The sequence below is a fragment of the Ceratotherium simum genome, chromosome 16 (genome assembly GCF_057802395.1).
Source record: "Ceratotherium simum simum isolate JZ-2026a chromosome 16, ASM5780239v1, whole genome shotgun sequence".
NCBI classification, from domain to species: domain Eukaryota; kingdom Metazoa; phylum Chordata; class Mammalia; order Perissodactyla; family Rhinocerotidae; genus Ceratotherium; species Ceratotherium simum.
This window is the reverse complement of record NC_141915.1, coordinates 5,218,189-5,245,439: the sequence shown is the minus strand read 5'-3', so window position 1 is coordinate 5,245,439 and position 27,251 is coordinate 5,218,189. Positions and strand designations below refer to the sequence as shown.

The following is a 27,251-nucleotide window of genomic DNA, read 5'->3' as shown; positions in this document are numbered from 1 at the left end:
ATTATTAGACTTTTCATTCTGTTCCAATGATGGTGTTATCTACTCTTGGGCAAGTACCACCAAGTTATTTTAACCATTGGAGTTTTACAGTACATTTTAACTCCCGAGTGCAGAGCGCTGCCTTATTCCACTTTATTTTCTAACTTTTCTCAGCTATTCTTGCTCCTTTATTCTTCCTGAAAAACTTTGGAATCATTTTATTAGACACTGTGTCTGAGATTATGTTATAGCAATAATACTGGAGAGAATTAACATCATTATAATATTATCTCTCCTAATACAGAAACATGGTGTGTCTTTCATTTCATTCAAGCCTCTTTTACGTCCTTAAGCCAGAATAGGGCTCGTGTATTTCACTGCTCACCTGCCGTTCTCAGACGCCCTTGCATCGCAGTTACACTGGGGCCATTTGATTAGTTCTGACCAGCAGGCTGGGGGTGTAAAGGATACTTGCCGTTGATGATCAGAGGGCATTAAGAGTAAGTGTGAGTCCTTCACACTCTCTTCTCCTAAGGCGGTGACCATAGAGGCCGCATGTTGAGAACAGTGGAGCCACAAGACCAAAGCAGCCTGGATCTTTGAGTTACTGCTTGGAGGCTGGCAGTCTTGAAGGGTCAGCCAGCCTGCATCAAGCTTTAAGTGAGCAAAAAGTAAACCTTTTGTTTGTGTCAAGCCATTTAGATTTGAGGATTTATTTTTTACGATAGGATAGTCCCTTAGTAAAGGTTACAGTTTTGTTATTCCTTTTATGTCTCAGTACTGATATCTCTGTTGTTACTGTGATGGGGAAATCATGTTTTGATGGGCTGTAGTATTACTCTATACCAGACAGGAGGTCCAGCTGCCTACTAGATGAGGAAGGGAACAGACGTGGGGTAGGAACTTCACTGCTGTGCCTAAACGCTTCTATTCCTGATTGTAGTTCTAGCTCCCACTTAGGTAGGGCTCCAGGGCAGGGCTCCAGGGCAGTACTTTCGGATTCGAACCCACTTCCTCAGTGTTAAGCCAGCTTCACAGCTGCCCTGCCTCACTTAGCCGGGAACTCATTCCAAGTGTAAATGTGACTGAATGCTGCGGGCAGCCCCCATGTCCTTACCTGATGCACGCTCCCAGATTCTGTTTGTCCTGGCTCCCAGCCCCTCCTGCTCTAAGTTTGGGGAGGGAGTATGGGTTGAATTTGCTTAGCGGCCCCTCCTCTTTCTCTATATATGAGTCTCACCCTTTATATGTCATTCTCAATCTGGCCTCACCTATATTCTAATTTGCAGAAATTCTTAGAAATTACAGCCAAAAGGGCACTACCCCCGGTTTCAAATGCAGACATGTTCTTTTCGTAGAGAATTTGAGAGGGGGAATTGATGAAATGTGTGAGTGCAAATCATCATTTTAAACTAGTGGTCCTTTCATGGATATTTTCCTGAGAACTTGGAAAAGACTAAGTGAAAACCCAGATGTCGGCTGAGGGAACAAGCTATCTCTCTGCCCTCCACCGTCCTCTGTACGTGAAAGGGAGGAGCACTGCAAAGATTTATTTTCCCACTGAAACTTTCCTTAGAAAATGGAAATGATTACCGTCAGTTTCAAATAATATTTTTCCTTCAGTTGCATAAATCATGAATGCTAGCCAGAACTCATTTTCAGTTGATTCCTTCTTTGTGTTCCTGTCAGTTCCTGGGTTTCAAATACCCATTCATGGATAAGACCTTATCTGTGGAAAAAGTTCTTCCCTACTCTGGGGTAAAATATATTAAATATAAATATTTTTTCATAAAGCTAAACTATTCAATTTAAATAGCTATCAGATTATGTCCTTTTAATATTTTGGCATTAAAATGATCTTTTATGAAGCGATTATATGTACACTAGATGGTAGCCTGATTTGTTTTAAACACCTTTACAAAGTTAAAAGTTGGCAATCCTATGTTGGTTTCTAAATTATTTTCAAAATTTTTTCTGGTCTATATAATCCTAAACCCTACCAACCACTGGAATGTATCTTCAAATAGTTTTTTTAACAAGTGGAATATTTTCTGAGCCCTTGCATTTCTGAGAATGCCTGCCTGTCGCACTGAAAGACAAATTGCTGGGTATAAAGTTCTTAGCTCATAACTTCCCCCTGCCCAAAACCCTGTGGAGTCATTTGGCATCTAACTGTTGCAGAGGAAATGTCTGAGACCGACCCAAAGTTTTGTGCTCTTGTAAATAAATTTTTACTGAATAGTGGCAAGATTTTTTTTTTTTTCACTTATTATACCTTCCCCTTTCTCCAGGCATTGTGGTAGAATTCCCCCAAGTGCATTCCACTGAGACAGGAGATGTGGTAGCTGATGGCCAAGGGGCCAGATTCTAGCATCACCTAAGTTCTAATCTAGTTCTACACTTAGCTAGACATTGTAGCCTTGGACAGTGTTATGGGTTGAATTGTGTCCCCCAAAAAGATATGTTGAAGTCCTATCCCCCAGTACCTGTAAATGTGACCTTAATTGGAAATAGGATCTTTGCAGATCTGATCAAATTAAAATGGGGTCATTAGGATGGGCCTTAATCCAATATGAGGCGTGTCCTTATAAGAAAAGGGAAATGTGGACACAGACACACACAGACAATGCCTTGTGAAGAGAGACACAGAAGGAACACGGCCACGTGAAGCCGGAGTCAGAGACTGGAGTTTTGCTGCCACAAGCTGAGGAACACGGGGGCTACCAGAAGCTGGAAGAGGCAAGGAAGGATCATCCCTAGAGACTTCAGAGCGCGCATGGCCCTGCTGACACTTTGATTTCAGACTTCCAGCCTCCACGACTGGGAGACAATGCACATCCGTGGTTTTAAGCCACCCAGTCTGTGGTACTTGGTTACCATAGCCCTAGGAAACTAACACAAACAGATTTCTCAAAGACTACAAGCTTCAATTGCTTTGCCTATAAAATGTGGATAATAATGTGTTAGTTATAAGATTGTTGAGAAGGTGAAATGTGATTAGATGTTAATTCTGGCACATAGGAAGAATCTAATACATAGAATGGGTTCTTTGTGTTATTGTCATCATCATCCCCACCACCACTACCATCACCACCACCACCACCTTCCTTGGGTAGCCCTCTCTCCTGGAAATGCCGTCTTTCTTTTTCTGTACTCTTGACATTTTATACAAAGCTTATATGATTTTTATAAAATAATAAAGTCATTTTTCTCAACTATGGATTCCCAGGTCCACTTCCCAAGAGTTTTGATTCAGTATGGCTTAGGTGGGCCTCCAGAAGGCGTATTATTTGAAGGTATTCAGACATGAACTCTCATTATTAAGTATTGAAAGTGCAATGTAATTTAAGTGGTAGAGCTGGTATTAGTATTCCTATTGTATAAATATGGAAACTGAGGTCAAAGGAAATTGAACCCAAGTCAGAAAATGTAAAATCAAGTAATTTTTTGAGGCCAAACTTCAATAACTTCACTAGTTTGATGAAATGTGAAACTCGAGACTAGTATGAAAAAATGCCAGATGACGAGGACTCTTATACATGAACTATGGGAGACAGTCCAGTATTAGGATTAGGAACACATGCTTTGGAATCAGACAGGTTTAATTCTAGTAGTGGCACTTACTTTCTAGCTATGTGAACTTGGGGAAGTTATTTAACCTTTTAAGGTCTCCAGCTCTTCATCTGAAAATGGGAATAACACACATCAGGGTTCTTGTGAAAAGTGAACGAGATGTCATGATAAAGCATTTAACACACAGTCAGTGCTAAATAAATGGCATATTTTTACAAACATACATTGATATTTACTTCAAAAAGGAAATCTTCATTTTCTGCTCTTGATTGTCTTAAAGGTACAGATGCAGGGAGAAAAAAAGTCCATAAATGACAACTAGTAACTAATTTTAGAAAAGATGTGATGTCCACGCTTTCCTATCTTATTAATTATTATTATGAGAATAACCTTTCTGGGATTCTTCTTATTAATTTACCTTTAGCAAGTCTCCTTGTATCTTGGAATTATTTATTTTTATAGTATTGAAAAGTTATTTACTAGAATATATATAAGAACGATTTTTAAGAGTTCCTAGTAGCTAATAGAAAATGTGTATTTAAGGATGCTCTTTAAGAGTTATGATTTTGTCAACGAGTAGTGCCCAGTAGGACTTGTTTCCTGCTACACTTGCACCATTTCATCATATTCTTCACTAGACTCCAAGATGCGGAGGAGGGAACAGGAAAGGAATGCTTTCCTGATGTAGGGAAGTGGGACATTTTGACATCATGAAAGGAGTTGGGCACACGGTATACAGTAAGCAAAAAGACAGGAAATTAACCTGCACAAAACTGCTTCTTTTATTTTTACATTATTTAAACCATTGTGTATTTATAGCATATGAGAAACAGCCACAATATTTAAATTTATTTTTGTTAAACATGACATGCTTTTCAGATATCTGACATGATTCCAGTTGTTTCTCCATGTCATCTGTCCTCAGCAAGCTTTGATGCCAGGTTGCTCAGCTCCCCTGGCCTCACTGAATGTATCATCCCGGATGCAATGAACAGGAAACCAAACAGCAGCTTCCGCACAGCAATATGCTTATAGCAGTAAGTCTGCAGATAGATGCTCTAGACTTGGTGCAGTGGCTCAACAATTTCATCGAGAAACTGGGCTCTATCTTTTCCACCCTGCCTTCCTCAGCTTGGTGGTTTTGTCCTCATGCTTGTCACTTCATAGTTGCAAGATGCCTGCCTCAGTGCCAGGAATTACATTCTCCGCCCTGCTTCCTGAGAATAAAAGAAGGGGAAAGGCTGAAAGAGAATTCCCTTTGCATGTCTGCCTCTCCTCTGAGCAGTAAACAAAATTATTCCCAGAAACCTTTCCAGCAGCTTTCTCCTTCTTTCTCTCCAGCCAGAACTGGGTAACCTGGCCATCTCTGGCTGTAAGAAACTGGGAATGTGAGTAAGATTACTCTGATTGACATAAAGCAATCACGATTCATCTCCCGGGGCTGGGCATATTGCCTCCCTTAACAAAATCAGGATCTGTTTATTGAAGAAGGCAGAAGGCCTTGGCAGTGAACAGAACTTGCTATAGTGCATTTCCCTGTTTTTTCTCTTTTCTGCACTCCTGAACTGCACCTTTCACTTGTGGTATCCCAAAACTCATGTATGGAATTGAGCCCTGGGGAGAAGAGAGGGAAAAGGGCAGCTGGCAGGTTTCAGCTGAGGTGTAATCTCTGATTGATCTTGGACCAGGATCCTTATCAGTCATCTTGAAAGAACTATTAAGAAATCCGAGAAACTGATCTAAGCTACTCAGGCTCATAGGAGACTGATTTGTAAACTCTAATCTGTACACTTCGAGTGGGACATCTATTCAAAGAACTCACAGCGGTTATCTGCCCTGGCTCCGAAGCTACCCTCGTCTATTGTGCCTAGTGGTGCTGGAGCTAGGAGTCTGCAAACCACAGCCCTGCAGGCTCACTGTTTGGCTCTGCCAGTAACGGACAGCAGTGCTGCAGGACTGGGAGAGGGCACGGAGACTTCCTGGTCCTATGTGCTTCCGGGTTGTGCCTCACTCCAATGCTTCTTCACTCCAGCAGCAGCAGCTGAGCCCAGCGGGCAGCTTTTCCAACACTTAAGGAACCAGCTTGGTAAGGTCCCCTCGAAGACCAGAGCACCCCTGGTAGTGCAGTGCCCCTGTCTTCCAAGTTTCTAAATTCTAAGAATCCCAACCTCTTCCTTTGGTGTCCCCAGCCATAGAGGGGGTAGCTGCTTTCTGCAGTTGCTACCTCTGACACCTTAGGGTTCTCTTTGCACCCTTTCAATGACCTGGTTGTCAACTTTACATGTGTTAATCTGTATGTCAGGTTGTCTGTTCAAATAATTGGTGTGATTTCTGTCTCCTGACCAGACCTCAGTCGTGTTGTCATGGAGAGAGAGACAGCGTGCTTTCCTATACCCAAGTTGCCTACTGTAGGAGCAGTTACCTTTACTAAGCCTCCCAAGGAGGCTGAGGGCAGATAAAAGCCATCGCTTATCACCACACTAAGGTTCTGGACACCTACACTTATGTGGAAGCCCTAACTCTGGCGAGCAGAGCTAGACCTGGTGGGAGTCTGCCTGACCAGAAGGAGCCTGAGCATCCACCTTTTTCCTGGGCCCCTTTCAAAGCAAGAGACCCTCTCAAGCAAGAAACACACCCAGGCCTGTCCTGTCACCACCCACTCCCAAAATCACAGGACAGGGGGAAGAACCATCAAAGGTAATGGGCAGGGGTGGGGAGCATATTCCAAGAGAGGAAAAGCCAAAGGCCAGGGATCTCAAGAGACTGAATTCAAAGAGATGTCAAGTTGAAACCCAATATTTTAATCCCTTTGACCATCTCTCCAAAAGCTTGACTCTCAGCAACCTGCTCAGTAATATCCTTGTTCTTAACCTTATTAGCACTTTTCTTTAGGGTGGGGGTCCCCTCATCCTAAAGAATATTAAGTGGAGTCTACTCTGGAGAACAGACTATGGGTGAGAAACTAATGTGGTGAATACCAGAGCAAGGGGAGGTAGATGACCTCTAGGATTATTTCTACGAAGTCGAATAATTCCCATTCTCCACATCACAGATCTTGTGTCTAACAAATTGGGATTGATGGTCTAAACTCATGGTGCCCTCACTCCTGAACAGCATAGAAAGAACATACAAATCCTTACTTAAAAAAAAAAACAACTTTGCTTTTCCTAGATTCTGAGTTTTTAAGCCTCATCAAGCTGCTTTATTACAACTCCAAATTTTTCTTCTGAAAAGACTTTTTTAAAACTATTAATATTGTATTTTGGCTGCTTTTTGAAGTACATAAGAGCTATCATTTTGAGCTATGAGCCAGGCACATTAGTTCATTTAACTTTACTCGTAATCTATATTCACAATTAATGGTATATTGCTTTGAATTAAGTAATACTGCAAGTGACAGAAAACCCAAAGTAACACTGTGTTAACAAAGCAATTTATTTCTCCTCGTGTAACCAGTCCAAGGCTAGCATGGCAGTTCCAAATCCAGTAAGACCCAAACTCCAGCTATTTTGTTACTCTGCTAGTGTCAACATGTGGCTTGTACCTCATGATCCAAGATGTTGTTCAAGATCCAGCCATCTCATCTGCATTACAGCAGACAGGGAAGGACTTGCTCTCTACTGTTAAGGACACTTAGAAGTTAAACACATCACTTCTGCTTACATCCCATTGCCCAGAATTAGTCACCAAGTCACACCAAGCTGCAAGGGAGGCTGGGAAACGTAGCCTTTATTCTGGACAGCCATATCTTCTCATCTACATAAGGGAAGAACACTTACTGGTAGATGATGAGCAGTCTCTGTCCAACATGGTGAATCTCTTAGTGCAGCTCTTCCTAATTTTACCCTCAATAAGTAACACGTTTATTGAGATATAATTCACATATCATATAATTCACTTAAAATGTACAATTCAATGGTTTTTAGAATAGTCACAAAGTTGTACAAATCATCACAATCAATTTTAGATCTTTTTCAGCCCCCATACAAATAAACTCTGTACCCATTAGCAATCACAATTCTTTTCCCTTGATCCCCTCCCCCAGCTGTAGGCAACCACAGATTTTCTGTTTGTATGGATTTGCCTAGTCTAGACATTTCATACAAATGGGACCTGATAACACGTGATCTTTTGTGACTGGTTTCTTTCACTTAGCATAATGTTTTCAGGGTTTATTCATATTGCAGCATCTATCAGCACTTCATTTCTTTTTATGGCCAAATATTCTACTATATGAATTTATTACATTTTATTAATTCATTAGTCAGTTTATCGATATCTGGATTGTTTTCACTTTTGGGTTATTATGAATAATACTGCTGTGAATATTCATGTATGAGTTTTTGTGTCAACACGTTTTCATTCCTCTTGCGTATATCCTCAGGAATGGAACTGCTGGATCATATGGTAACTCTACGTTTAAGTTACTGAGGAAGTGTCCAGATTCTCCAAAGTGGCTATACCATTTTACACGCCCAGCAGCAATGTATGAGGATTCCAATTTCTCCACATTCTCAACACTTATTACTACTCCACTTTGATTATAGCCTTCCTCATGGGTGTGAAGTGGTATCTTGCTGTGGTTTAACGTCAAGCACCTTTTCAAGTACTTAGTGGCCATTTGTATATCTTCTTTGGAGAACTGTCTATTCAAATTCTTTGCCTATTTTTAAACTGGGTTGTCTTTTTTATAGTTGAGTATGTATAGTCTAGTAGTTAAGATTTAGCACTCTTACCGCCCCGGCTGGGGTTTGTTTCCTGGTCAGGGAACCACACCACCAACCTGTCGGTTTTCATACTGTGGCAGCTGCATGTTGCTGTGATGCTAAAAGCTGTGCCACTGGGATTTCAAATACCAGCAGGGTCACCCATGGTGGACAGGTTTCAGCGGAGCTTCCAGACTAAGACAGACTAGGAAAAAGGACCTGGCCACCCACTTCTGAAAAAATTGGCCATGAAAACCCCATGAATAGCAGTGGAGCATTGCCTGATAAAGCACTGGAAGGTGAGAGGATGGCACAGAAAGACCAGGAAGGGTTCTGCTCTGCTATACAGAGGGTTGCTAGGAGTTGAAACCAACTTGACAGCACCACCAACAAATACGTCTTCATTTCTCCATCTAGGAGCAGAATTGCTGGGTCATATAATAACTCTCTTTCTGAAAAACTGCCAGACTGTTTTGCAAGGCAGCTGCACCATTTTACATTCCCACCAGCAGCATATTAGGGTTCCAATTTCTCCACATCCTCACCTACACTTGGTGTCATCTCTTATCTGTCCTTTTGATTACAGCCATCCCAGTGGGCGTGAAGTGATATCTTAATGTGGTTTTAAGTGGCATTTCTCTGACTGCTAACGATGTCGAGCATCTTTTCCTGTACTTATTGGCCATCTGTATATCTTCTTTGCAAAAACTCTATAGATCCTTTTCCTGTCCTTAGGTTATGAAATCTATTGTTTTTAGATAGATAGTTCTGTGTCAGCTGATTACATCCTGCATACTAGGCTGGAACTTTTCCTAGAGAAACTTAGGTCTTCATCTACTGTGGGATATTCAGGCAAGGCTTTGAAAGAGTCAGCATTACTCAGAAGTCATGTCACGTGGTATAAAATGCATATTTGATTCAGTACATGCAGAAAGACTCTAAGCAGAAATTTTATTTGAAATTTTGCTTTCAAATTTTGAAGCAAATCCACTACAGGACAAGTGGGACTTGAGAACAGCTTAATTTTTACCTCAGTGCTGAAATGTTAAGGAAAATCACAGGAGTCATTATCTAGGTTCTGAAGTTTGGTAACATTAATTTTAAGAGATAAGATAGAAAGCTTTATTATTGATTATTTAGAACCATGTTTAAAAACACATAAGCAAGTGATAACTGTAGTTAATGACCAAATTAACATAAAATTGAATGATATAATTCAATTTCCAATAATTATGGAACAATTAAAATGCTTTTAGCTAAAAATAATGCTTTTAATTATTTATATCTCTTTCCATAAGCAATACTGAACAAAATAAAGAGGTAATTAAAAACATAACTTACAAAATATCTTTATTTTACTTGAAATGTAAAAAATCCAAAGTCAAATAAATATATATGTAATTGTACAGCCCCACATCATTTCATTAGCAAAGACGCTACATGTAGAGCAAGGGACAAGAAAAACAATAGAATGAGATGGAAAAATGCTGGCTTAGATGTTTGCAGATAAAGTTCTATCATTCAGAGTAAATTATCTAACCTCTCTGGACCTCAGTTTCCAAATCTATGAAACGAAAAGATGGAGCTATATGGATGTCTGAGGCCTATCTCTACAAGTCCTATTAATCTACACTGACTAAAGGGCAGAGCTTGTATATGGCATTTTCTAAACAAACCTATCCAGGAAAATTAGTCTAATGAAGCAAGGCAGTTCCAAACCAAGAAGCCTGATTCACCTTAGAATAAGCAAAAATTGTCAATACAAACATATTCCAATCCCTGAAATTGTTTGTTTGCGTGTTTGGCTTCGTGTGTGTAAGGCTAGCATTTCCCGAGGTTTCATATTTCACAAAATGGGTTGTGTTCAAAATGTTCAGAAAACAATAGGTTCGGGCCGGCCCCGTGGCTTAGCGGTTAAGTGCGCGCGCTCCGCTGCTGGCAGCCCGGGTTCGGATCCCGGGCGCGCATCGACATGCCGCTTCTCTGGCCATGCTGAGGCCGTGTCCCACATACAGCAACTAGAGGGATGTGCAGCTATGACATACAACTATCTACCAGGGCTTTGGGGGGAAAATAAATAAATAAAATCTTTAAAAAAAAAAAACAAAAAAAACACAATAGGTTCAATGAAGTTGTGGCTGACTCTTTTAGTTGCTCATCCAAAATCCATTCCCTACTTCTTCCTCAATTTTAACATTACTTTAAAGATGGAATGTGACCAGCCTAAGCTAATCACAGCCTCCCTTGCAGCAACAGGTGGCCAAATCAATGTATATAGCCATGGAACCCTCTTCTTTCCAGAAGTATCTCCAGGGATTACTTTTCAGGAGAGTATGCTTTGAGACTATTGACCTAGGCTAACTTAATTACAAAACAGATGAATGCACTTCCTGAGCAACCAAGCCAGAATGTATTCATCTTTTAGGCATTTCTCCTGTAAAACATTTACTCTGGTTTCTCTCGATACACGAAAACCTATGCATTCATTCATGTACTTGATCACAACTTGCCCCTATTTTTGGAAAGGATTTAAAATGAAGGAAAAATCTGTTGGCCAAGGAGGAACATGTCTATTAAACTCCTTGTCTACCATAAGCCTAGAGAACTTGGGAATTCATATTTTATGAGTATCTGAAATATAAAATTTATGTTAAATAACCTGTTAGACTAGCTGTGTTGTCAAGTAAAAAAAAAAGCTGGAATCCAGTAATTCTCAGTTCTATGTACCAAAATCACCTGCGGCGCTTTAAAAAGAAAATTACAGGTCCCTTCCATCCATTCCACACCCCTTCTGATTTAACAGGTCTGGAGTTGGCTCAGGCATCTGTAATTTGTAAAGCCCTACAGGTGATTCTGACAGGCAGCCACGGTTAAAATACTGTGCTTTACAAATCACAGAGCTGTGACTCTTCAAGATGCTTATGTGCATAAGGCTGTCCTGTACGGTGGAAATAACACTGTAACAGGTATCAGGGGCTCTGGTCTTGGTTCTGGAATTCAGCAGCTGGGTGACTCTGGACAGAACACTTAAAACTCTTTGAGCCTTAATGTGTTACTCATAAAGATTTACTATGGATATAAACATCAAATGTTTATAAAAAGCACATGGAAAATTCTAAGGAGTTTGAAAACTTTTAACATAGTATTTAATGCTGTTTTTCTTTTCATGGAGTATCCAAAATCTACTGTTCCTCTGAGTAATGAGGACTTCCCCGACCCAACATACTAGAATTGTGATCTCATCTGTTTCTGCAGCACTTTCCACATTACTCCTATCACACTGACTCCGTTGACTGACAGCTCCTCTCACCCCCACTGGTATAGGGTAAGCTCCTACAGAATCAGGAGTCTTCTTCTTCTCAGCATCCCCTGGACCTAGCGATGCTGACTGAGGTGAACCCATTACGGCTATCACCTCTTCGTTGAAGACAGAAACTGCCCTTACAGAACCCAGTTACCTATTTCTCCCTTCTTTTTCAAAAGCTGGATCTTTTTTCTTCAGTGTACGTTTACTTGAGGAACTCCAACATGAAAAACAGATGAGGGGAGGGCTACTGAGACCTGCCCTAGTACTCACAGCACCAATGAGAATTTATCAGCGCCTATCCGTGGCAGGTGCCTGGCTACCTACTGGAGAGACATGACGTAATTCTCCCAACCATCTTATAAAATATACACTATTTTTATCCCCATTGTACAGCTAGATAACTGAGGTTCAGAGAACTCATGGAACTCGCTGGAGCAGGTCAGAAAGCCAGGAGGTGGAGCCAGGACTTGAGTACAGACGTGACTCCAGGGCCCGAAATCTTAACCCCGACACGCACCTTCATCCCGAGATATTCTGACGATGCGTCCCCTGGGTGTGGCTCCGGGACAGGCAACCCCGAGCCATCAGCCCTCCCCTTTGACGGCGAATAACGGACAGGACTGTAACTGATCAGAAGAAAAGGTGGAGGCCTCGTCCTGAGAACCATGTCCCCTTGGCGCTTGGTCACCCAGCAGTACCCCAACCGCCCCTTTAAACCGCGCGCGCGCAGTCCGCAGGCAGGCCCGGCCCGTCGCACGCGGGCCCGGGATGCGGCCGCGGGATGCCGGGCAACCTCCGGGAGCCTTCCCTGCGGAAGACGCAGCCACACCGCGCCCCTCGCGTCTCCCCACAGCCCTCCGACCTTGAGGCCGGCACGCTCCCGCCGCTCCCGCGCCGAGCACCTCGGGCCACAGCCCTCTCTCTCCGCGTCCCGCCCGCCGGAAGTGACGGACAGGAAGCGTCTCTCCTCCCACGGGGGGCGGGGAGGGAAGATGGCGGCGCCCAGCAGCCGGTGAGGACACGGGGATCCCGGGGAGCGGCCAGACTCGTGCGTTATGGCTGCCTCCCCGCACACTCTCTCCTCACGCCTCCTGACAGGTACTGCGCCCGCGCGGGCACGACTTTGGGAAAATTCGCTTCTTTTTGCCACGTGCGGCGCCGTGCTTCCGGGTGGCTGCAACCTTGGGAGCCCTTGGCGAGGTCGGCTGGGTACCGGTGTGGGGATGTGACCTTTGGAGTAGCCTGAAGTGAAGAGGTCATGGAGCTGGGGTCTAGCCTTGCACTGTGCCCTGGTGGTCCACACTGCCTTCTCCGTCCCGCTTCTCAGGAGGGGCCAGTCTCTGCTGCTGCTTTCGGTTTTCAGAGAATGGAGGCTGGAGGAGAGAGGACCGAGTAGAACCTTAGAGCTCCACCAGCCTCTGGGCTCATCAGAACCTCAGTTCCTAGCCACGGGCATGTAAGGACAAGGGAAGAGCACTGCCCCCACCCAGAAGCCTTGATCCAGTATAAAGGGTCATGATGATGATGATGATGATGATGACAAGGACAACTACAGACAGGGAGCCACAGCCCCTCCCAGACTTGTGGCTTTCTAGCATCGGCGTGGTCCCTGATATAATCCTCTCACTTGAAGGACCAGTAACAACTGTATGTTGAACCTGGAACGCGCTTTCTTGGCCCTTGGCTAGGTCTCAGCTCAAGTGTCACTTTTTCAGAGAGGCCTACCTGACCACCCAATCTAAAGAAGAGCCCCCTGCTCCTCTCTTCTCGCATCACCCTATTTCTTTCGTTATGGTTAGCACAGTCTGTAATTGTTTATTTATATAGCAGTTTATTGTGTTTCTCCCAACTGGAATATAAACCTTGTGAATGCGTGGACAATTTCTCTCTGGTTTATCTCTGTGTCTCCACTGCCCAAAACAGTACCTGGTGTACATTGTTGGCTCTCAATAATGAATGAAATTTGTCTTGATGGAGATATTAAAGAGGAGGTTAGGAATTGTTTTGCCCCCAGTCGTTTAGGATGATAAGTAATAGCTGTGTGAGGAACATATTGCTGGTAGTCCCTATTGGAGATGCATAGAAGAAGCTAGGGACTCCCTTTTGGTCCAATCCCAGAAACTTTTAGTCCTCACCTATCAGAAGCTGTCTGCAGCATCTGGCAATGTTGATCACAATGACTCTGAAATTTCTTTCTTCATTTTTGCTCATAATATCGTTATTTTATGGGACTCTTTTGGCTGTGTGATCTCAGGGCATATCATTTGTGTTGTCTGGAATTGAGTTTACTCATCTATAAAGTGAGGCAAGTGAACTAAATGATCTCAAAAGTCCCTTCTGGTCCAACAAGAGAGGAGTGTGGGGGGGTGAGAGGTGGTACAGATGATTGGCCAAGGTTTGGTAATTGTGAAGCTGGATAAGTAATGGGGCTCATTGTATTCTTCTGCTATTGTGTATGAGTGAAATTTTCTATAATGAAAGTTTAAAAAGTCTGTGATTCTTTTTTAATTACTTCCTTGTTACCTTCTACCATCCCTGACTGTGAGTGTTCTTTGATCCTGACCCTAGGCCCTCATTCTCAGAGAGCTTTTCTTTTCTTAGTGCTTGAATTATCACTTCTGTATGGAGGTTTTCCAACGTGCATTCCTCAGACTAGCTGCTTTTCAGCCTTTCAGTTCTGTATTTTCAGCTTCCTGTAGGACGATTCCATTCGACTGCTCAGAATTCCCCAGTTTCAGTAAGTGGGTCGCATATGGTTTACATGGTTTGTTGCTGGATCAGTCTTTTTGATGCTGGTGTGGAAGGAATTAATAGACAGCTTAGCTTCTTGAAGCTATGATCATATTTGCCAAAAAATCGGCTAGTGAGTGGTCTGTACAACTTACTATGATCCACTTGGAAGATCTACTAGAAGAGCTTGATATGGAAGCAGTGTGGTGGGAAGGGGCGACAGAAAAGTAAACTGGAACTATGTTAGGTATCTAGTGGTCATGTCTGATTTTGCTTTTAAAAGTTCAAAGTATTTTATAGCCATTAAAAAAATTTCAGGACCTTTCAGTTACTGGTCTGCTCACCTCATTTTAAAAGCCCTACAGTCGTGACTCAGTGTTGATGGTGGATAAGGTCACATATTTCCAGATTTTTAATGTATCTATTGTAAGCCCTGTGTATCTTCAAATCTACATTTGTTTACATAGGGCTGAAATGTCTTTCACTTTCTGGGCACTGATTCATAGAAATGTGACATGTTTTGACTAAATGAAGTGTTTTCATCATTTAAAAGTACAGCTTCCTAGCTGTTTTTTTCTTACTACCATTCTGTAAAATCTCAGTTTGACCCACTTAATCTTGAGAGATATTTTCCAAGGTGGTTCTTTCCCTCTCAGCAATAAGGTTTTCTCATTGGACTAAATGAACTCAAAAATGGTTTTGAAATTAAGGCCCAGAACAATAAAACTTTGATGTGTTCTACACATAATCTTTTAATATTGAAATCCTTTTATCCCAAAGAACAATATTAAGGCAAAAAACAAAAAATACACACCATCAAAAAAATACAATTTGAATATCAGAGGACTGATTTCCATGCTGCTATTCCTTCCTGTAGACATATACAGGCAGCTCATATTCACCTATATGGAAAATAAGCATTTCATAATTAACTGAGGTTTGAGGATGTGATTTCAGTGAAGAAGTGACTTATCTCTAGTGTAAGAAAATTGCCATGTATTCCAATGGGCAGTGATACACAGTCCAGGTAAGCCCTGTGGGTGATCCAGTCATCAAACATTGGTTGTTACATGGAAAGCACTCTGCCAGCTGTTGTAGCAAAGGTGAGTAAAGGAGAGTCCCTATCATCAAGGAACTGAAAAAATATAATGGTGGAAACAATTTGCATTAAGTGCCTCAAGGGGTCGGCCCCAGTGGCGTATCGGTTATGTTCGTGCACTCTGCTTCAGTGGCCCGGGGTTCCCGGGTTCTGATCCTGGGCACGGACCTATGCACAGCTTATCAAGCCGTGCTGTGCTGGTGTCCCGGATAAAGTAGAGGAAGATGGGCACAGGTGTTAGCCCAGGGCCAGTCTTCCTTAGCAAAAAGAGAAGGATTGGCATTGGATGTTAGCTCAGGGCTGATCTTCCTCAAAAAAAAGAATATAAAGTGGTAGAGTAGTTGAAAGAGACTTTGAAAATTTGACAGGCAGATAGTGGAGGCCGGACAGTGCCAGCAAGGAAACAACATAAAAACAAAGATGAACAAATTGTGAAATGGGCAGTATGCTTAGTGGGGTGATGAGACAGCTTTGCTGCAGTGACTTATATGTGCATGTTTGGGCGAGTAATATGTGTTCTGGGCTTTGGCAAGAAAACCGTTGGCTTTATGGAAGTTGGATTGGAGAGGAAAGGAAATTACTGAAGTCAGGATGAGTGACTTGCATCCTACGACTGTTACCATAGTGCATATGTAAGGTGATAAGGGTCTGTATCACTAGGAATGGAAGGAAGTGGACGGATTTGACCAGTATTTCAGAGTTAACTGGATTTGATGGTTATTAGGTAATGAAGGAAGAGTTCAAGATGTTGACGTCTTAAGTAGGTAATGGTTTTATCTGCAGTAGGGACCAGAGTAGAGATAAAGATGGGAATAATGTGTTCTTAAAGACATATTGCCACCCATCCATGTGGAGATACTAAGAGAGCTGTTGGAAGTAGGCATAATGACTCTAGAAATGGGTTGAAGATGAAAAATTACCCTATGATTGCGTTTGCTCAGGGACAGTGTGTAGTATTCAGAACAGTGGGAACACAACCGCCTTAAAGTGGCAGGCCCAGCAAGAAGGGACACCGTAGGAAACTGACAAGTGATAAGCAGAAGGCAGCAGAGGACCAGGAACCTTTGGTGTCATAGAAGCCATGGGAAGAGAGACTTTTAAAAGGGAAGGGAGAATCTGTGCTGTTATACTGTCGAAGGCTTGACTAGGATAAGGCCTCACCCAGAAGCATTGGATCTCTTGATATTTGAGAGAAGGTTTAGAGGAATGATTACAAGCCAAATTCAGATACAACAAAAATAGCTTCTTCCTAACTAGATTGGTAGAGTCATACTTCACTGAGAACTGTTTCCTCTCTCTTTTAGTTGGCTTATGCTGCATGGCCAGAATATTAATCTGAAATATATCTTCCAGTTTACTCTTATTTACTGAGAAAATTTGTACTTTTCATTTTGTACTTTTTTAAAAGGGACTGACCTGATTGTTTTATATTTTTTTCTTAAAAAGATTTTCAGTGTGGTCATTTTAGCATTTAATATAGTAAAAGCATAATGACCCTGAAATGAAAAATTTCCATAACAGGGAGCAGGGCTGATAAATTGCATTTATTCACAAATCTGGATCTTAGGTCATTTCAAAGTTTGGACCCATCACATGGGCGGTGCTTATCTCAGTGGCTGGCTTTGTTTCTGGGTAGGTGCAGTCAACATTTGGTGAGAAGCGTTAATCGTTTTAACATTTTTTCCCCTTCTGTCTTATAGGTTGGGTAGGAGGATGTGTCTGGCATCTAGAAAGAAGATCTGTGCAGGAATCCCCTCACAAGTTTATGCATCTTTTCAGGAGCATCAACAAGCAGTGGATTACATTTCAGCACTTTAACTTCCTCAAGCGCATGGTATGTTCTAGAAGACCATCCTTACTCTGCTGCTTTCTGCCTTTACTTTCTCTGTATGAGGAAATTTCAGAGATTCCTTAAATAAGAAGAGTTGTTAAGAAGTACTGTTTGAAAAGGACTTTCATTTAGTGTCCTCTTAAGTTTATCCAAAACTTTAATCCCTTGTTTTGATTATTCTTAACTGAAACCAGAATAATCCTCGCGTTTGAGGTTAAAAGTATGAGCCTGAATTTATTGATTAAGTTTGGGGAAAGATTGAAAACTTCTGGCACATTTCAACTAGGCTAAAATTAGGAAAAGCTGAATTCTTATAATCCATCCTTTAAAATTCTTTCAAGTTCTGTGAATATGTCAGTAATATAGAAATAATTACTTTAACAGTGTGACCCTCCTATTTTCTTACATCAGCAGTGCATTTAAAAGTCTTTTAAACACATGCATTGCTGAGTAGACTCAAAAAAAGTGAGAGTTTTTGTAATATGCTAGGCATTTTATAGTGGGCATTGATGATATGTCTCAATCTTCTTATAGGCCTTTATCTAGGTTGGCTCTATGATTATTATGGACAACATGGTAACCTACTCTTAATTACCAGTGAGGGTATTTCCCATTTTCTCAAATAGAAAAGGATCATAGAATGGAGAAATGATAGCTAAAAACTCATAATTATAGCGTAAGCGTGAAAAAATAGCAAATTCATAATCTAAAGTTCTATTTGACATTTCTCATCTTTTTTCAATTTAAAATGCCCACTTCAACTTGAAATTAACTTAAAATTTTAATAAAACTCATTGTTTTGATAAGAGATTTAAATTTCCGGAAATGTTCAGACTTTTTAAGTTAAGGATCAAAGATAATGGATATGTAGAAGAGAAACTTAAATATGTATAATGCCTTTTTTTATATAAACAGAACCCTGAATTCATTCATTGTAATTCCTTTCTAAGATTAGTATGTATAATTTCAAGCCTTTGCAGTATAATGGAAAAGGCACTTAACTAGTTATCAGGATAGGCGGCTCTAAGTCCCAGGGCCACCTATAACTAAGTGGTTGTTGACTCTTGGCTCTATTAGTTTATTTCTGTACCTTGGTTTCTCCATCTGTAAATTAAGGAGAGAGATACTAATAATGATCCATCTTCTTTAACAACTGTTGAGAAGATTAAATGGGATATATATTATGTAAGCTATAAAGATATATATTATATAAAACTATGAAGTGCCTCACGAATGTTAGTCGTAGTTATTACTTTTTGCTAGTGAGTGATAGAGACTGTCTGATTCTAAAGCCTGCGTTCTTTGCACGCACACACTGCTGTAACATCACTTAGCCCTGGATTATACCCTACCATGAGCCCCTCTCTGCACTGTTTGCCTAGCAACATGGAAAGTCACCAGGTTAACTTGGGCTCTTGATTATAAAAAACTTTTTCATTGTATTTGAAATGTTAAACCTCCAATTTCTGGTATTATGTTGGGGAAAATTCTGGAGGAGATGAGTAAGAAATAAGTTTATCTTTCTTTCAAGGAACTTAAATTCCTAGGATTTATAAACTGTAGAATTTGAAAACCATTGCTGAGACATTAATTGTGTTCTCCATATCTCTTAGTATGGTGATTTCCATGTAATAAATACTAATGTTAGTTAATTCATCATGTAGTTCTAAAGTTATAGGAAGATCTTTCAAGTACCATAAAAGTTGGACTGATGGAAGGTGTTACTAAACAACCATTTAAGAGTATTTGGGGTCTTGGTTTTATAGTAACTTATACTTTTTTTAGTATGTCACACAACTGAGCAGAAGCCTCAACCAGCAAGTAAAACCGAAGCCAGAACCAGTGGCATCTCCTTTCCCTGAAAAAACATCTTCGAGTCAAGCCAAAGCAGAAGTATATGAGTTGAGACCTCTTTCACCTCCCAGCCTATCTTTGTCCAAGAAGCCAAATGACAAAGAATTGATAGAACTGGAATCTGCCTCGATAAGTGAAGGCTCAGTAGATGTGGGAAAAGAGACAAAAGATGAGAGGCAGTGGAAAGAGATGAAGCTGCGTGTGGACGATATACCGGGAATTTTGGCTCGGCTGTCCAAAATCAAACTCACAGGTACTTTGTTTTTCTGGTGTAGTTAGATTCTTACTTGCAACTTTGTTTTTAGTTAAACAAAAAGCTAATTTAATTTATTGCCCCAAAAGGAATATTTTGAAACTGCAGGTCCTGTCTTAGTATTTTTCCTGTCTTCAATTTCGTTGGGATTCAAAATCAAAATTTTTGAATTCTGTTTACACAGAATTGTAAATACTATTGCACTAAATGTATCGCACTAAAAATAGTCTCTCTTTTATTTGTAATTAAATTAAAATGCTTATTCTGCTTATTTTCTTGCCTTTTGTGTTTTTACACCTGCTATTCTTTAAACATGCAGTAAGATAATGAGTTCTGTCTCTAGTTCTGAAAACAGGGAGGACTGCACTGCTGTGCTTGGTGTGCAGGGAGCCCACGGTGGCACTGGGATGCCCGGGTCACTGCTGTGTTTTGCTTCTTGTGTAGGGCCTCTGGGATTGTCCAGGTGTGCAGGGAGTTTGCAATGAGGCTTTTCTGAAAGGAGGTTTGGAACCAGATTTTTTGCCTCATTGTAGCAAACTGCACCGAATTTTATTGCATGCATTTGGGTATTAACCCATAATTATGTCATTTGGTTGTTACAACCACCCTGTGAGTCAGCCAAAGCTTTGTTATTATCATCCCGTCTCATAGCTAAACTTAAAATAGCTTATTCTGGGCTAACCCCGTTTAGAATGTATGTTCTCGGTCATCCTGCAGAGTGAGTACCTGGTCTCTCCTTTTCTTCTTGGATGAGAATAAGAAGAAATATAATGGGTGAATGATAAAGTTAAACCAGGTACTCTGAGGAAAGAAAGTGATATATAATGTTATTGAGTCAAAATCAAGAAATGAACAGATGAGACACAGGCTTTTGAGAGTAGAGAAGGTTAGGGAAGGAGTGGGTTTTGTTTGTTTGTTTTTCAAGAGAGTTGAGCTTGAAATCCAGGGTAAAAGGAGGTAAACCAGACACCTTCTTTCCTCAGTGACCAAGCTCACTTAAAGAAAATCTTTTTTAGGGGGAGATGACAAACAGACACAAGGAGTTTGACACAGGAGCCGAAGAATCATAGTAAGACTTAGATAGTGCGACTCTAGAGCAGTGAGACTAATTCCAGGGGGTGTCCTCGAAATCATGTCTGAGTGCTTCCTGGTAGTGAGCAAGGAATCATCACGTTCCTAAGGAAGTTCTCTTTTGTCACTGACACAAGTAGTTTGAGTGTCGTGTTGTTGACATGTTAAGAATGACTATAGATAAGATGTGATCATAGGATGTCACCCAGAAAGTGAGGCCTCTCAGTCTGTAGGCCTTAGAAGTGACCTCCGTCACCAGCAGGAGCTTCTCGCTGTGTGTGCGCCATCATTTAACGCGTCAACTCCAGTGTCTCCCCTCACCCTGCAGATGAGTTCTTCCCTCTCATGGCCCCATTTCGGTCAGTAATACCAGCATTCTGCACTTCCCGCAGATGGAAATCTCAGAATCATTCTTTGCTCTCCATTCTCCCCTTCATCTCTAGTCTAACATCCAGCTGTTACCAATGGAGTCTTTTGTTATGTCTGTATGATTTCTCATCCCCATTTCTGAAACTACCATCTAGTTCAGGTCCAAAATATGTGAGGTCTTTTGTTTTTGCAGCAGCTCCTGACTGTTCTCTGTGCCTTCATTCTCCCCCCATGCAATAGATGCTGCCCAGGCTGCCCGACTAACTTTCCTAAAACATTGCTTTCATAAATTCCTAACCTACTCAAGAGCCTACATTTCCTCCATATTGCCTCCTGCCTCAACCCTACCTAATTTTAAAGGAACATTGTAATCTGGAATGATTAAACTCTTCCCTAGAAGCATACTTTTTTCCGCTTCACTGTCCCTTTCCACCCTCCCATGCTGATTCCCCCATGGGAGACTGGTCTGCCTCTCTCATATCCAGTCAGATCTTTTCAAGGCCTTTGCATTAAGTCTTCTCTTGACTGCTCTTGGCCCAAGTCTCCCTTTTCAAAACTCAGAATATGGCGCAAAGTCAAGCAGGTTTGAGCTCAGATCTTGGCTGTGACATTTACTAGCCGGTGAGACTTTGGGCAGTTCCTTGACCTTGATGAGGCAGTTTCCTCATCCATAAAGTAGGAATAGTATAAACCACTTAAGAATTAAATCATATAATGCAGTTAAAGTGCCCAACAGCGTGCCCGACACATGGGAAACCCTCAAAGGTTAGTTTCCAAATAGTTACATGTAAACATTTGAGTGTCTATTTAATGTATGTTATCTTTTCCCTAAGATTTTGAGGGCAGAAATCATGCCATATGCCTGTTGAGTACTTGCTAGTTATCTGAGCACAATGCTTCTCACTTGGTTGACAAACTGAAATCCTCCAGAAGAGGGCAACTATGAGGAAGTGGGAATATGGAAGCCCTGTCACTTGGGGAATGAGATTGTTTTGCTTGGAAGAGAGAAGGGAGGAGGGAGAAGGATGGTAGGGAAAAGGAGAATGAAGACATAGTAGCTATCTACAAATGTCTGTAGCTCTGTTGATTCAGAGGAACAGTGCTGCTAATTTCTAGTCCAGAAGGCAGAGCCAGGAGATTGCCAGTGCTAAGGGGTGGCAGATCCTCTCAGCATGATGCAGAGTTCTCAGGAGAACTATCCAGATGTGAGATGGGCTGCTGCCCTGTGAGGCAGTGGTCCTTGTCTTTGGGACTGTCCAAGTGGAAGCAGCTCATCTTTGAGAGAAGTTGGAGAACGGACTCCTGCATTGTATAGTGGGTGGAGCTAGATGACAACTAGTAAGTCCTCTTTAAATGCTGAGAGCCTGCCTGCATTCAGTATTTACTGAGTGTCGACCGTGTACTCCATTGTGCTGGATGCTGGAGGTACAGAGATAACTCACACATGATTTCTGTCCTCAAGAAAAAGCTGATAGTCTAGCAGGGAGATTTTGCAAACATACACATATATAAAGATAAAACAACTGTGGTCGGATACATCTGTGTTTCCAACCCAGAACTCTTTCTTAATGCCTATGTGATTTTGGGCAATTTACCTGTTAGAGTGCCTTAGTTTCTTTACCTGTGAAGTAGAGATAATGGTATTTACTTCATAGCCTCATCATGAGGATTAAATGAGACAATGCATGTAAAACATCTATGTGCCCAGCACCTAGTAGGCACTTAATTAGCTTTTGTTATTATTATTATTTCTATACCCATCATTAGGGAAATTAATGTTAATAGGTATTATAACAGTTGCGTGCATAAGGCAAAGAGTGTTTCTGCCTGTGGAGGGGTTGAGGTGAATGAGTGTTTACTAGGCAGAGAAGGCAAGGATTGTAAGCAGAGGGAGAAGCCTTTGCAAAGGCAAAGAAGGTTGATACATCCTGGCATATTCAGAAAGCTGCAGTATACTATGAGTAACACAGTATGGCTCAAGTGTTATGTAGGAGAGGCGCTTACTGGGATTGATGAGTTAGGCAGGGCTGTATTGGCTTGTATTTCATGCTAAAGAGTTTGGTTGTTATACCCCAGCAGGGGAAAGTCCTGGAAGGTTCTTTGGAGAACACAATCACTTTGTGTTTTGTCTTGTTTATTTATCTTTTAAGGGGCTTTTAATTATACTAAATTATAAACTTAGTGTAAAAAAAAAATTCAAATAAGACCAGAAGCACGTATCTTAAACTGAAAAAGTACCCTTCCCCTCCATTCTGGATAATACCCCCTGCTTGAAATGTAGCCTTATATATATTCAATATGCAGATATAAAGGTATAGATATGGTTATACGTTTTACTAGAAATAGGATCATTATACACATACACACAGAGTTCTGCAACTTGCCATTTTCTCTTAACAGCATAACTTTCACTGACAATATTTACTTCACTGCATACTATTCCATTATTTGGAACTGCCATTATTTACTTAACTGATCCTCCTCAGGTAAACCTTTAGGGTGTTTCCATTTTTTTGCTATTAAAAGCAATTCTGTGATTAACTGTTATGTACATAAGTCTTTGTATACTTACGTGAGTCTATCTGTAGGATAAGTGTTTAGAAATGTAATTGCCAATTTAAACATTTTAATTTGGGTAGATCGACCAGTTTTTTCCTAAAAATGGTTGTATGATTTACACTCCGTCCAATAGCATATGGGAATCAGATTCCGACATGTATTCCGTGCTCGTGCATAAACAGTCTTTATACCATTTTTACCTATATGATTGAAAAAGATTTGTGTGTGTGTTAGTTTTCATTTTTTAAGTTTTGGTGGGATTTAACATCTTTTGCTCTGTTTTGATCATTTATATTTTTCCTTCTATTATTTTCCTCTTATATCCTCAGTTATTTCTCAGTGATTTTTTTTTAAAGCTCTTTGTAAATAAAGAAAATTAGCATTTCTTCCTTAAAATACTTTAAAAACTTTTTTTCAGTTTGCTTTTTCTTTTTACTTTGCGATATTTTGTTTTATTTTGCCCCAGTGAGATTTTTAACTTTTAGGTATTCAAATTTATTAGGTTTTTTTAATGCTTAAAAAGATTTTCACTACCCGATGGTTATTAAGGAATTAACTCATGTTTTTCTCTGGTACTTTTATATTTTTATTATATTCTCTGAGGTTTGGGGGCCATCTGGAATGTATTTCAGTATAAGCAACAGCATTGATTAAGAAAACTGCTGTGATAGTATTATTAAGCAAGGGTCTCTTGTTTTTGTAAATAAAGTTTTATTGGAACATAGCCACACCCATTTGTTCTTTGCTGATATCATGCTACATCAGCAGAGTTGAGTAATTGAAACAGAAAACTTATGGCCTGGAAAGCCTGAAATATTTCGTATCTGGCCCTTTAGAGAAACAGTTTGCAGACCCTGGCTCTAGAGCATGGACTAGTGAGAGGCATGAATGACAGCAAACAAGTCAGTGGTCAATTGACTTAGGGCTGAACTAAGGCTGTGGGAGGGAAGCAGCAAAGTGGGAGAGAGACACAGAGAAACGGTACAGAAATAGAATGAGCAGAACCTTAGGCAGCCCTGGTGGAGTGCTGGGGACAGATGAAATAAAAGGTTTAGGACATAGAGTTGCAAAGAGTTTGACTAGATGAAGCAAGTGTTCTCTAGTTCTCTGGGCCCTATGTTCCTTACTGTCATCTACCTGACCCAGTTCTGTGAGAGAGAGCAGAGTGTAGTGACCTCTGGGCCAGACTTCCTGCATTCAAATCCTGGCTCTTACTAGTTGAATGACCTTGAGCAAGTTCTATAATCTCTCTGTACCTCAGTTTACCCATCTGTAAACTAGAGGTAATAATAATACCTACTTCATAGGGTTATTCTGAGTAAATGGTCCCTGACTTAGGATGGTTCAACTTATGATTTTTCAGCTTTATGATGATGTCAAAGCAATATGCATTCAGCAGAAGCTCTATTTCGAATTTTGAGTGTTAATTTTTCCCGGGCTAGCAATATGTCCGATCCTTTCGTGATGCTGGGCAGCGGCAGCAAGCCCAGCTCCCAGTCAGCCACGTGATCACGAGGGTAAAATACACATTCTGTACCCACACAGCCATCTTCTTTCTCACTTTCCATATTCAGTATTCAATAACTTACACGAGATATTCAACACTTTATTTGTGTTAGATGATTTTGCCCAACCGTAGGCTAATGTCAGTGTTCTGAGCACATTTAAGGTAGGCTAAGCTATGATGTTTGGTAGGTTAGGTGTATTAAATGCATTTTCGACTGTTAATATTTTCAACTTACGGTGGGTTTTTCGGGATGTAACCCCATCGTAAGTCGAGGAAATGTTACGTGAGGTAACATTTGCAAACTACATAGAAGTATCTGTGTTAAGAGCTATACACTTGTTTCTTAAATAAAAAATTTATTAGCTGGGTGCCCCCACATGTATTTGAGTTTGCTGCCCCTGCTCTAGAAAAACTCCCAGCCTTCTGGTATGGAGGAATGGTGGTGTTGAGACTAAGGAATGTGAGTACTGAAGGAAGAAACAGGTTTGGGGGTAAGATGATGAGTTCCGTTTGGATACCTGGAATTTGAGTTGACACTGGCATACCTAGTGGAGAGGTGCTGTGAGCAGTGGGCTGTGAAGGACAGGTGCTCAGACAGAACGCTGAGCTGGAAGAACAAGTCATCTTCAATGTGGAGTTGGCCACGAAGCCTTGGTCATGAACAAGCTGCCAGGGGTCAGCGTGTAGAGTGACCAGAGCAGAAGGCCATGGCCAGGCCTTTGGGGTTCGTTCTCTTTTAAGGATTGAGTAGAGTGTATAATGGAGCCTACAAGGAAAAAGTGGTCAGAGAAAGGGAAACAGGAAAGGGCTTTGCCACGGAAGCCAAAAGAGAAGACACGGGTCATAAAGGAAGTGATCGACACTTGGAAATGCTAGAGGTCTACTAAGATGCTGGGCTAGAAGGAGTTCTTTCATTTGTCCGTTAGGAAGTCAGTACTGACTGACTGCTAAATCAGGAAATAGTTATCAATGTTTCCTCTCCTTAGAGTCTTAAAAGAGCTACTTTAAATAATTAATTTAAAATAATTTCTTAAAGTTTGTTCTCATAATGCTTATTTCTTTAGGAACAGAGGGGAAAGTATGATAATTGGTTTAGGATCAATTTTTTTTGGCTACATCTTCCTTTGCTTCATACTGGCTGTTGTATTGTTTTTCCTTTTGTGTACCTTACAGTGTTGTATATCTTGAATAGGCATTCCGGATGCAGGATTTGATATCTGAAACATGGTGCCCAGATAATTAAATTGCTCAGGTAGTCGTGCATGCCGTGTTGTACAGTGCGCACGGACTCATTGGTTTCTACTTGTCAGTGTGCTAAGGAGCTTGCATAGCACGTGTGTTAAAACGACACTTCCTGGCTGCTGTCCCCAGAGGTTCAGATCCTGTAGGCCTGGGACAGGACCTAGATATCTGCATTTTTGACAGGCATGCCAGATGAACTGATGCAGGTGGTCCTGGACCACCCTTCGAGAAAGTGAAGTAGGTGTTGTGCAGGCAGAGTTCCGGTCCCACACTCAGTGGTCTGGCTGGATGTGGGGAGAACTCACCTAGTGAGAGCCAGAGCAGCCCTCGCTACCAGTGGCAGCAGGAAAAGCCAGCTGGGCATAATCTGGACCACACAGGAGAGGTATGCAAAAGCAAGATGCACCGAGGAAAGAGGGAGCAGAGCCTCCCCTACAGCCACAGATGGAAAAATCCTGGGGCAGTAAATTTCCCCTAGTATCATTTTATATATTCCATGCCCCAGGTTTCAGGATGAGCTAATTGAATTAAAGTCATTTCCTTCTGCTTATTCCATTGAAAGTGGCAGCACCCTTTGGTGACCCCTACCCTCTTATTTGACCTTTTCCTCCCTATGTAGTTTATTACTTGAATTCACAGATGTCTTGGAGTCAGCAGGATTTTTTTCTTTAAGAAAATCCCTGATATCTGTCAATTGATTTCTCTCAGACTCTTAACATCTTGGGCAATTCATTTATAGCTAATGATAGCCAGGGCAGAAATATCTGGGAGTCAGTGATCACTTTTATGGAACTAGTCTGTCTTTCTTCGCCTCCTTTTGTTTATAACTGTAATATACGGAGGTTAATTAACTAGAGTAGGTGAAGGGCCATATAGTAATCATACTTACATTTCATTTGTAGGATAGTAGGGTAGCAGCAGCCTGATGCCTTAACATTTATGGCAGGATCTGGGCCAACTGTTTGCTGGTGCTAATGCCATTTAAAGATTTTTTTTTTCTGCGAAAGGAAGTAAGACTGAGTTTATAAAGAAGTAGTAATATGTCTCCCTCGAGTTTTTCTTGCCAATTGAGCTCTTTACAATATGTTTTTGGAGTTTGTTGCAAGGACCACACTGGGGTAAAGAAATTTTATTTGAATTAGGATTGTAAGAGGCTTTAGTGACTCAACTG

At 41.1% G+C, this 27,251-nt stretch overlaps 1 protein-coding gene and 1 long non-coding RNA gene across 3 annotated transcripts in view; one reads left to right on the top strand and one right to left on the bottom strand.

Moving 5' to 3' along the window:
* Positions 1 to 4,316: 4,316 nt before the first annotated feature.
* Positions 4,317 to 12,420, bottom strand: LOC147914871 (uncharacterized). The gene is made up of 2 exons (XR_015554619.1): positions 12,083 to 12,420; positions 4,317 to 4,769 (listed from the first exon to the last, which is right to left on the bottom strand). It is a non-coding gene; the product is annotated as an uncharacterized LOC147914871 (long non-coding RNA).
* A 102-nt stretch (positions 12,421 to 12,522) lies between these two features.
* The window catches only part of COX10 (cytochrome c oxidase assembly factor heme A:farnesyltransferase COX10), a 125,423-nt gene continuing 110,694 nt past the window's right edge, over positions 12,523 to 27,251 (top strand). For both annotated transcript variants that reach the window (XM_004433045.3, XM_087440407.1), the window contains exons 1-3: positions 12,523 to 12,663; positions 17,095 to 17,228; positions 19,011 to 19,332. In XM_004433045.3, coding sequence (XP_004433102.1) covers positions 12,621 to 12,663; positions 17,095 to 17,228; positions 19,011 to 19,332 — 499 coding nt within the window. In that variant the 5' untranslated portion in view covers positions 12,523 to 12,620. The remainder of the gene's footprint in view (positions 12,664 to 17,094; positions 17,229 to 19,010; positions 19,333 to 27,251) is intronic.